This window comes from Camellia sinensis, chromosome 4, assembly GCF_055761805.1.
Source record: "Camellia sinensis isolate YWXY chromosome 4, ASM5576180v1, whole genome shotgun sequence".
Lineage (NCBI taxonomy): Eukaryota > Viridiplantae > Streptophyta > Magnoliopsida > Ericales > Theaceae > Camellia > Camellia sinensis.
Genome location: NC_138964.1, coordinates 155,660,076 through 155,672,105, shown reverse-complemented (window position 1 = coordinate 155,672,105; position 12,030 = coordinate 155,660,076). Strand labels below are relative to the sequence as shown.

General features: G+C 35.4%; 1 protein-coding gene across 1 annotated transcript; it reads right to left on the bottom strand.

Annotated features, from left to right (window-relative positions):
• Positions 1-4,919: 4,919 nt before the first annotated feature.
• LOC145824149 (uncharacterized) lies at positions 4,920-11,193 on the bottom strand. The gene is made up of 2 exons (XM_082923757.1): positions 11,071-11,193; positions 4,920-5,231 (listed from the first exon to the last, which is right to left on the bottom strand). Exons 1-2 carry the CDS (start codon positions 11,191-11,193, stop codon positions 4,920-4,922), a joined length of 435 nt encoding a protein of 144 aa, XP_082779883.1.
• Positions 11,194-12,030: the final 837 nt, after the last annotated feature.

The window sequence follows — 12,030 nt, the reverse complement described above, 5'->3', positions numbered from 1 at the left end:
TTCCTTTCTCCTACTTTGTCTCTTTGTTTCCCGATGTATCCTCCTCGGCTCTGGCGTACTTCTCAATTCTTGCCATGAGTCCTTCCATGCTTTTTGGCAATGTCTTTGCCAAAGACTTCCGTAGTGGGCAGTCATCTTTCAGGCCATTCTTGAAAGACACGACTGCCACCTCTTGGTTGCATTAAGGTATTCGATTGAACACCTCGTAGTACCTTTTTGCATAGGCCCTAAGGCCTTCATCCTTGGTGATTTTTAAAGCCATCAGTGCGTCGACCCTTAGGGGCTGTAGTTTATTTGTCACAAACCTGGCCACAAACATCTTGGCCAGGCCTTCCCAAGTCTTTACGTTTCCCTTCGGTAGTTTATGGAACCAATCTGATGCAATCTCCCCAAAGGATGAGGGGAATACTTTGCAGAGCAACGGCTCGTTCCCACTATATAGTGCCATTGAATTCAGGTATAGTCCAACGTGAAAGTTGGGATCTGATTTACCATCATATATTTGGAACCTCAGCATACTGAATCTCTTTGGTGCTTCAAATTTGTCCAATTCCACTAAGAATGGTGTCCTCGGCTTAACCGGGGAAGTTACCTCGGCTTCAGCATTCTGTTGTTTCCTCTTGAGGTAATCTCTCAAGTCTTCTTTACTCCTCCCTGGAGCTCGGCTATCTTTGGACTTCAATCTTTTCGGTACACTACTTTCAGCCTCGTGGTGAGCCCGTTTTGATCTTTCTCCATGGGTTGTGTCAAAATAGAGTGCCTGCCCTTGAACATGCCGATGTTTTTTGGGCTCTGGGTCCTTCGTGTGATACGTCCTTCGGGACTCCTCTTGTCTCGGCTCCTCTCGTCCGACTTCCCTGGATGGTCGGTGAGAGTGCTTTCCACTTCTGGTGTGCTGAGGAGCTTCGGGAATTGTTTTCCTTCCTCCCTTCTAGGTATTAGTTGCTGGAATCGGCGTGTCGTGCAGCGGGTACAGCGGCTGCATGACATTGTTTTGCATCATGAAGTTGACGACCGACTGCAGATCTGCCAACTTGTTTATCAATTCTTTTATTTCTTCATCCCTCCACAGGCACCTATCCCTCCATACCTGGAGGTTATCTTCGTTATAGTACTTGCTTTGGTCTGTCTTCTTCGAAGTGTCGCCCTCCTGGCCGACGTCTTTCTCTCCGTGGCCCTGGTCATGAGTTTCTGCATTGTGGTTGTCTCCTTTAACGTCAAGATCAATTGGCCTGCCACTCCCAGCAGGAGTGTCGTCCATAATCTTTTCCTTCTATCCGTTACTGGCCATCTATTATTCTAAGTTCCCACAGACAGTGCCAAATTGTGTGAGTGATTTTCTGATCACACTGCCCGTTTAGTAATCAGCTAGAGAGCACCGGAAGAATAGATGGCTTCAGCTAACCTGTAACAGAAAGAAAAGGCTTCGGCTGTGGTTCTTCTACCCGGGGGCACTCCGACGATCAAGTCAGTATATCTCTCAAAGATAATCAAGTGCTAAACTCACTGCTCAAAGCAAAAAATTGCGTACCTTAGACCCACGGGAGTGCCTCTCTTTTATAATTTACTTAATCCTAATCCCACCAGAAGCCTGACTTCTATGGACTCCAACTCAGTACTTACTTTGGACTCCTCAAGAGATAAAGATAAAACTCTCTAAGTGATTTATCCTCATCTTGACTAAGTCCCCTCTTCATTGTAGGACTCTTGTCCCTTATTCGTTTATCTCGGATTCTGATATCTTCGGAGATAACCTCGGCCTAGCCGAGATAACCTCGGCGCCACAACCAGGACACGTGGCACCTCGGCTGACACATCGGCGTCACCTTGCCACGTGTTGGTACTCAGAAAATATATCCCCACACAAATCATTCAAAAATTATTTTCGAAACTCATAATCAAATAAATTTTTAATTTTAAAACTTTTTTCAACACTTATCTTTTAAAATACAATTCAAAATTTATTTTTTTTTTTTACAAAAACTAAACCAAACAGAGTTTTTATATTTTTTTTAATAACTTTTTCAATCTATATAGTAGAACAGAACCAAAAAATACTTAAAAACAATAAAATAAAAAATCTTAACTCTAATTTGTGAATGGAATATCATATTCTCTCTCTAACCTCATTGGAGGAAGACCAAAATAGACTATTGGACCATCCTAAAATAGACTCTTGGACCATCCTATTATTTTGATAAGGAAAAAGTTAGGAAACTAGATTCACCGTCTTAGAATTTGGTAGAATTGATTTGTGTGATAGAAATTAAAATTATTAAAGTGTGAAGGTTTATGAGTGAATGAATTGCAGTCATTAATTGTTATTTTTAAATAAATTCTGGATAAAAATTTCTAAATTTGTATTACTCCTCTTTTGATAATGAGAATAGTTGATCTTATGAAGTCTTTTCATATTATTTATGCAAAAAATAAAATTGATTAAAAAATCATAAACACATGATTTAATGGATGGTCAATTTTTTAAATCATATTTATTATTATTATTTTATAACAAATTTGAAATAATCATGTGATTATAGTTGACAGGTCAATTTATTTTCTTATAAGAATGATCTACTCAAAGAATTGTATAAAAGAAAAATGCTTTGGAGCATTAATTTGACACTCCCAATTCACCTCTACTGATATGGAATAGACCATATGAAGGGTGAACTCACACTTCTTTCTCTATCTATCTCTCTTCCATCTTATTAGAGATCAAAATAAAAGTGTTATATTAAGAGATATAGTATAATTATTATAAAATAAACTATTTAATTCATTAAGTTAGACATTGTGATAAGACCTCCAAGACCCAATAGCATGGTGGTAGCCAACTAGAGACAATTTATTTTGTTTTTATTTTCAAATTCTATTATTATTCTGTCTTAAAAAAAGTGCAATTGTGAGATTGATTGTGTAAACTTTGATATATAAAAATTTTTAGACATAGTTTCCCAACTTACAGATAGTAACAACAAAAGAATCAAACATTACCAGTTCTAATACACTGAATTTAACACATAAAAATGCTTAGAATATTCACAATAAATGCGGCTCTATTGTTTTTTTTTTTTTTTTTGGCCACTGTGATGAGGCATGTAAATTGAAATGAAAGTGCCAAGCAAAAGAGAGCCAAACAAGTACTTAAAACCTTTTAAAAGAAATATTATAAAAAAAAATATAGATTTAAAATAAAAATAAAAAAGAAGCTATAATTTGCATTAAACTAATGGAATTTTTTGTGAAAAGTCCCTCTCATTGGGCCTTTTTTGTGTGAAATCCACGGAATAAAACAATGGCCCCAAAAGCCCCTCAATTAAAAAAATATGATGAATAGACTGAAATACCCTTCCATATAAGTAACTGGCTCTTGCTTGGGATAATACTCTTATATCTATATATATATGAATGTATGTATGTATATGCAAGTAAATCTAAGCATAATTTCTGAAGCTATATTTTGATGATAAGAAGAACCTTAGATGACTTGGAGCCATGTTTGGGCAACCAGAGACCAAAAGAAGAAGAAATCGGCGTCGTAGGCATTGAAAAGTCTGAGCCTCTCGTTGCTGCTGGAGAACCTCCTAGCGGACTGAATCAATGGTGGCGAGTCCTTTACTATGCTTGGGACATAGAGGCATGTTAGAGCGAGCTTCACTTTTCTCTATTTGCTTTCCATTAGAGCTCGATCTGATCTTTCTAGAGAGAGAGAGAGAAATAAATAAATAAAACTTACGTACTCTAGTTGAGATCTTCAAACGCTCCAACCAAACGCCACATAATAATTGCAAGAACAGATCTCCAAATGCTCAGATATTTTACCAACTCTCTCTCTCTCCTCTCTTTTTGAACACAGAAACCAATAGCTTGGACCAGGGAATCAGATATACACACACACATCAATATAGAAATATTATTACAGATGTGTAGAGAGAGTGTGTGTGTGTATGTGTGTGTTTTGATTAGGAATGAATGTTGTTATGGATAAAATACAATGGTACAGGTTATACTTGTGTATCTTTGATGATATATGTAGTTGTGTTGTTAGATTATTTTTGTACAAAGATTGCATGATGAGCATCAAGGGAGTTTGTGTATTGTGGTAAATTTTGGTGTAGGTTGGAAATATTTTTCTAAGGGACTAACATACTGTCTGAAATAAAGTAAAATTTTGCTTTACTCTGACATAAGAGTAAAATGTTACACTCTAAATATAAAGTAAAATGTTACTCTGCATAAAAGTAAAATTTTACTCTAAAATAAGAGTAAAATGTTATACTCTGAATCTAAGAGTAAAATATTACACTCTGAATCTAAAAGTAAAATTTTACTCTGCATAAAAGTAAAATTTTACTCTAAAATAAGGTAAAACTTTACTCTAAAAGTAATATTTTACTCTAAAATAAAGTAAAATTATATTATGAAACCAGAGGTTCATCATACCCATAGACAACCATTCAACAACATAGTAAATTTGTACTTTGAAAGGCAGTAAAGTTTTACTTTCATGTGAATGAAGCTAATGCTTTACTCCGGAAAAAGTAAAATTTTACTTAGCAACAAAGTAAAAATTTACTCTGAAATACCGAAAAATTTTACTTTGAAAGCACAGGTTAAGCACAGCCATTTCAAACCTTCACACCTAATGAACAAACTCTATTATAAGTTCATTTACATGAAACTTATTCAACCACATTAAAAAAAATATTAAAATGTCAAACTTAACCACAAAGCAAATCAGAAACTTGAATAGACAACCATTCAAGAACATAGTAAAAATGTCTTTTATTGCAATGCCTCCTTACAAATCTAGTCTAAAAGACTATACTATTATTGCTATGGACTATTTATTGCAGAAGAACTGCATTATTTTCATACTTTTATTACAAAAGCAGCAATGTCTTTCATGGCAATGTCTACTTGTAAATCTTCTTATTATGACCGTACTTCTCGCATTTACCACACTGTACTTGTCCTATCTTCTCACTCCTAAATGGAATCCTATTCTTCCTTAGCCTACCAGGTGGCTTCTTATAAATTGGAGGAAGGACAACAAGATCATCCATAGCTACAAGGGGTTTCTCAACAGTGGGTATTGCATAAACGGACTCAGCATAGCAAGCTTTGAACTTGCTAGTGTAATAAAATGGTTCCACATGTGCATACAAATCACCTCCGCTCTTTTGGATAGCGGTCGCCGCGTGAGCACAAAGAAATCCATTCAATTGCTATTGGTAACATGAGCAAGTTCTATTCAAAAGGTCAACGCTAACCGATGGTCGGGATTGAACCTCAAAAACATGATCACTTGAACGACTAACCAACCAAGTTCTTCCACTTTTAAAAGCATTTACTAATGTTGAATCCATCTCCGGACAAAGAAAAGTATTATATTTCTTAGCTTGTTCTCTCCTTCTTGACATCAAATCCATGATCTTCTACCTAATTGAATCAATCATCTTCGTAGTGGACAAACGACGAGCTTGACGGATCCATGAATTTAAAGACTCTGTCACATTCGAGTGCATTTCACTATATTTTTGTCCTTTAAAATATGCATTAGTCCACTTGTCACTATCAAAGTAATATTTTACCGTCACTACAAGTCCAAAACACAATTTTACACAAGTATAGAATACCAGAGTAAAATTTTACTGTCATTCTAACACCAGAGTAAAATTTTACCTATCAAACAAAAACAAAACACATATCAAAGTAAAATTTTACTCTCATTCTCTCAAACAAAAACAGAGCACGTACCAGAGTAGAATTTTACTCTTATTCTCTCAAACAAAAAACAGAGCAATAGAACTGGAGTAAAATTTTACTTTGATTCTGTCAAACGAAATCAAATCAAACACAACAAAAATAAATCAAAAAAAAAAAAAAAATTAATCAACAAATCAACATGCCTAATTGAGAAAAAACCTCTAAAACTCTATCAACACTCACAAATCTCAATGAAACTCTCGTTTAATTGAGAGTATTGATCGTTGGCGGTGAGATCGTCTATTGTTGACCAATGGAGAGATCTTTGGCTGCAAGATCTTCTGATTTGGAGATCGTCTTCATTGATTTCGTTCCTAATTTCGCAAATTGTAGCAAATTCGTATACTATATATGAGCTCAGATTTCAAATATATGATACATATATATAGAAGAGCAATATTGTCATAAAAAAATAAAAATTATAAAATGTCCTTATTAATGCAGGCATTTCCTACTCAGGGGCTTTTTGAAAGAAAATTAATTGAATTATCCTTTACCCTAATAAAAAAACTCAAAAGGGGGATTTCACCAAAAATCGCTAAACTAATCTACAACTGAAAACTGTATATAATTAAACCAAAGATTATGATGTATGGGACGTCAAAACAAAATGCTTCAAGTACATATATATGCATCTGCCCTGCAAACCATACGATTCGATTATCATAATATAAAAAATAATATGAATTTATTAAAATCGATGGTAACTATATATATAATTTTTTTTATTTATACAATCGCTATTTGTTCTTTGTGCATGTCGTTTTAAAAAATAATTGAAAAAGCACTTGTTAATTTAATGGAAAACTCTACTCAGTTAGAAATTTTTTTAAGAAATATATGAAGTATAATTGCGATTTAATTAGTGTATTAAAATAAATCTGGACCTCATATTAAATTTTTTTTTGAGTAAAAATTTTAAAAATATAATATTATTGTAATTTAATTTGTGGATATAGTGTCATCACACTTTTTCTCTTTTTTATTTTTGTAAGTTTCACTACACAAACAAAAACATGTACACAAGAGTCATTCATTTAAAGCTTAGAAATGCCACATTTTATTGAGTGAAGACGAACTCAATCTCCAAAAGAAGGAGACATGAACGCAATATGAATATGTGATGACAAAAAATTCCTACCGAATATTACAAAGTGGCTTTTTAGCATAAATTATTATATAATTTCAGAATATTATATGGTCATATATCTAACCAATATTGTGACTTGTCTATTATTATTTTTATTTTTCAAACTATGACACATGAATAAGGTATTATTCGTGGAAGACATAATAATTACTTATCTTTTAAATTTCTCACACTACAACATATAAATGTTTTAGGACTAAACATTTTTGTCCTCAAAAGTGAAAAGTTTTTTTATAAAAAATATAATGATACTAATTACTATCGTCACAGGAGTCGTTACTAAAAAGTTGCTATGAAAAGTTTAAAAAAATAATTTTTAACAACAAAATTTTAAAAGTATCACTAATAAATGTACTTTACGAAATAAAAATAATTACTTCTTAAGATGAAAATTTTAGTTCCAAAAGATAAAAGTTCATCATTAAATATCTAATTTCATCACTAAAATTACAACAATAACACTTCTAACAACTAAGATATTTTGTCCTTCAAAAATAATTTTATCTTTAAATTTTTATATTTGAAACTCTAATTGGTTGTAGCGTTAGCCTTTAAAACCATAGATTCTTGATAATTATACTGCACCTCCAATTAAAAAATATATATATATATATAAACAGAAAAGCAAAGAAAAAAAGAGAAAGCAAACCAATAGTAGACAAAGGAACTAATGATACTTATTAACCTTAATAGCCATATTAAACAGGCAATGTGATATCATACCCAAATACAGAAATATATGATCAAGCCACATCACTTTAGATAATAGGGGCATTTGACCAGCATACTTTTTTGGCAAAAAAAAAAAAAAAAAAAAACTAAATGCCTTCAATATTTCATTGTTGCCCACCCATATACTTCCTAGATAGGGAATACATTTTCAAAAGCAAGACCAAGACTAAATGGTGTGAATTGAGTTTGCATAACAAGCATGACGACACTAGAAGGAGATTTGATTTTTCAAAAAAATGACCAAGACTATGAATAAATTGTGTAAATAAGTTTGCATGAGATTTTATAACTTCAAATTAACACCAGGACCTTGAAATTAATGCAATATATATATATATATATAGGCAAATGGGATTGTGATATTCTCCATTGCATATTTGTAATGGAGAAATTTCATTACATCATTCAATGGTAAATGCTATGATCTTTTTTTTAATTTAAAATAATTACAAATTTACATTCCTATTTTATAGTATTAGTATTAGATATGTAATGGAAATCTTCCATTACATACATAGAAGGGAGATGATCAAAATCCAAGAATATGCTATGGCGTGTATCCTTTTAGGGGTGTATACCATATGCACCCTATCACAAAATGTGTAACTATACCACAAGTTGACTATTTTAGTTGACTTTTTGACTATTTTTACTTGACTAAAATAATTATGTTTGAGAAGATAGTTGATTTTTTTATATAATTTGTGAGAGAAAAAGTGAAATGATTATTAATTAGATGTGACATTTTATCTTATTAGTTATTTTAACCTATTTTGTCTTTTGTATTTAGTTGGGGGATCTGAGAAGGGATTTAGAAATTGAAAGAAAAAAGGTAGATGAAATGTGAATAAAATATATTTACATTTCACATAGTTTTATATATATTTTTTTCCTTTTCTTTTTTCAAATTTCTTAACCAAACACAGCGTTAGTGGACTATTTTAGCCCAACCCTCTTTCCAAACAGGAACTCGATCTAACAAAATTGACTTTTTTAATCTTACAACTAATAATAAAAAATAAACATATAATTAAAATACATATTTTCATACTCATTGCAAAATAAATGAGAAAAGAGAAAATTATTTATTTTACTAATTCAGTTGAATAATGAAATTTACATTAATTTCATAAATTATTAATCTTGATCCATAAGCCATATTTGGTGTGGTGGATCAGAGTCTCTTACAGCATGTAGGGTAGTGTGGGTGTTGATTTTTGACCACACAACCAAACAGGGAACTCAGTTGGAGAGCACCGGCAGAATAGATTAAGCCCAACAACTTGTAACAAAAAGACGAGAATTCAGCGGTGGTTCGTCCACTTGGGGACACTCCGACGATCAAGTCAATAATCAATATCTCTCAAAGAGAGCAAATTATGCTTAATCTTACAAGAAAGAACTTACTTCAGACCTACGAGGGTGCCTTACTTTTATAGCCAACAGTGAGTAGACCCCATTAGAAGCCTCACTTTAATGGACTCAAGCTCAATGCTCATCATGGACCTTCATCCAGATAGAGATCAACTTTTCTTGAGCTTTATTCTTATCCTAACTAAGACCCTCCTTTGTTCTAAGACTCTTATCCCTTATCCGCTTATCTCGGATTCCGGTATCTCCGTAGATAACCTCGGCCTAGCCAAGATCATCTTGGCAGCATGACCAAGCCACGTGGCACCTCGGCTGACATTTCAGCGTCATCTTAGCCACGTGCTGTCATTCACAAAATATGTTCCCATAACTGCCCCTAGGTTCTCTTACCTCAGCAACTTGAGGTGATGGAACCTACATTGCTTGTTCATATATTATGCCGGCTAAAATTCATTTTTTCCTTCGATTAAGGTCATTACTCGTCGGTTTCAAGTACCCAGGACTCAACTGTCTATCTTTATCAAGGATCAAGAACGAAGAGTCAAGTTCTTTAAATATCTCAATCGAGATCCCTCCTCTAACTGAGGTTACGGTATCATTATTTCAAGAATTCTAAGAGTTCTAATTGCGCATGAGCTGTCATGCATGGATTTTCCAACCGTTCCATACATATGTTCCATTTTCATTAGGTTGTTCCTGACACGCGCCATGAAGTCACGTCGATTTAGTCCACACCACTTGACAGGCACGTCGTCTAAGGCACCATCAAAACATTTTTGCCGCCTTTTCGTGTTTTTGACAAAACTCCTTCTCTCTCTCTTTGTCTCTTCACTTCTCATTCTCGCGTCTTCTCTCTGCTTCAGACTTTCTCTCTCTAAACATTCCCAAACCTCCATTGTCATGTTCTCGAGTTCTCTATAACTGCTGCAATCACCTCCTTCGGCGAGCTTTTCCGTCGTCTACTTCCACCGTCTGTCTTCAGCAAGCCTTATTTCGACGTCCGTTTTGTCAGCCATATTCGGTAAGTCCTTAATTTCTTCTTTTTGCCTTTTGCCTTCCATTATTCTTAGCTTTGTGTTCCATCTTGAGCTGTTGCTGCGGAACTTGCATTTATATTCACAGTTGTACTCTGTTCTTTATATTGTTCTTTTCATGCTCTAAATTATATTTCTGGATTGTTTAATAGTGTTGTTATTGTACATTTGCACACAATGTTTCACGAGTTCGACTGTTTTGCGCATGAAAATCCGGTTTCTTGTTTCCCTACTTCTTGAGTGCTCACCCTTGCACTGGTCATACTTGTGTTCTTGAATATTTGGCATTGTTCATGCCACATCTGTGCTTCCATCTCTATCAATTTGTCATTGCTCCTGATTATTGCACACACCCACTCCATGTTCTTGAATCCCTGTTGTTTTCCTGATTCTGAATCATGTTCTTCTTTTTGTTTTTCTTGCTTATCTCCAGATCTCGCCCTTGCAACTTTGTTTTCGTGCTTAGTTTTTAGGTTTGGGATTTGCCTAAAAACCAAACACTTGGGTAAAACTGAAACAAACTCTCCTTAGATCTTCAAAAACCCCAGCTCTAGTGCTTGTTTAGGATTTAGCCGAGGTCTTTAATCTCATACCAGTCACCCTCTCCCGAAATCTTGCTCCAACTTCACTAAGCCGACATCATGGGTATGTTCAAGTGGAGGGTAGACACCCCATAAAAACTTGGACACTTTAGGCAAGAGTTCTCTATCCCAGCCGATGTCCACTTGAGGTTAGCTGGGAAGAGGACTCTATCATACCTAATGGAGACTCCATTCCATTCCACGTTGTTGCATTCATTGAGTGTGGACTTCGTTTCCCCTAGACACCCTCTGTAGGGAAATCCTTCATTACTACAAGCTCAACCGTATGCAGCTAGCCATCAATTCATATAGGGTTATCAATGGTATAATCGCCCTAGCACGGCGAGAAAAGGCTAGGATTACACTGGCCGACATCCAATTCTGTTACACAATGTGTGGCCTTAAGTCAGAAAAAGGCTACATATATTACCTCAAGCCCAGATCCACTGCCTTCAAACTCATAGCCGACCTTCCAGACTCCAACAAAGGTGCTGGAGATGATTACTTGGTTGTCTCGGGTAACTGAGAGTTTGCACCCGATGATGATCTTCATCTATTTCCTCTGCGCCGAGCAGTGTTTAAAGATGGTGATGGTAAGAACTGAGTCATCTTATAACCCTATTTCTACTTATACTTGCCAATTCTTTCATCTGTACTAAATGTTTTGTGCTTTTTGTTCTTCGCAGCTCTACCTCAGCCAGCGAAGGATTTTTGCCAAACCTTCTTCCCCAGTCCTGATCTGAAAAGGCTTCTAGGTTTGGATATCAATAAGCACAAGGCCCCTTTGCTGCTTAATTATATCCCTACCTATAAGTTTGGTTTGTTCGACATTCCCGGCTGAAGCATGACTCCCCCATCTACATCAACTCCACCAGTTGCTCCTCACCAAGGTCAGACAAGGCTACTTCTTCAGACCCAGTAAAACAGCTATCCATATTTTCCCTCCAGCTTATCCCGTCATCTCAGCACCATCGCAGACGCCGACGTCAAGCCCCACCAAACCCGCCTACAGGCAGAACTCATAGTTGCAAACGCCAAGATTCTGAGCCATCAGAGTACGATCCAGCTAATCCTCTAACTGTTTTACTTACCATTCACTTTGGCACCTGAGTTACTATTGCCTCCACTGCCGACGACATGGGCCGCAGCAAAGCTGTTGTGGAAGACCTTTTGGCTAACTTACCATGGATGGTAACTGTTCATTCTTCTTCCCCATCTCAAACCCAATCCAAGGCAAAACCAAAAAGGGTGAAGAGGGCTACCTCAAAAGCCTCTGTCAACAAAATTGATACTGATGACACCCTACCAATCTCAAAATTAGTTGAGGCCAAGAAAAGCGTTTCTATTGCTGAGAAGAGGCCTGCTGAGGCCGCAACTTCCGATGTCCCTC

What these genes read in the sequence shown, in the direction of transcription:
- LOC145824149 (XM_082923757.1), bottom strand. Translation starts at nt 11,193, where the DNA reads ATGAAGATCATCATCGGGTGCAAACTCTCAGTTACCCGAGACAACCAA. An exon ending in GCAGTGGATCTGGGCTTGAG is followed by an intron (nt 5,232 to 11,070) that starts GTAATATATGTA and finishes TGTTACCAATAG; the next exon opens with CAATTGAATGGATTTCTTTG.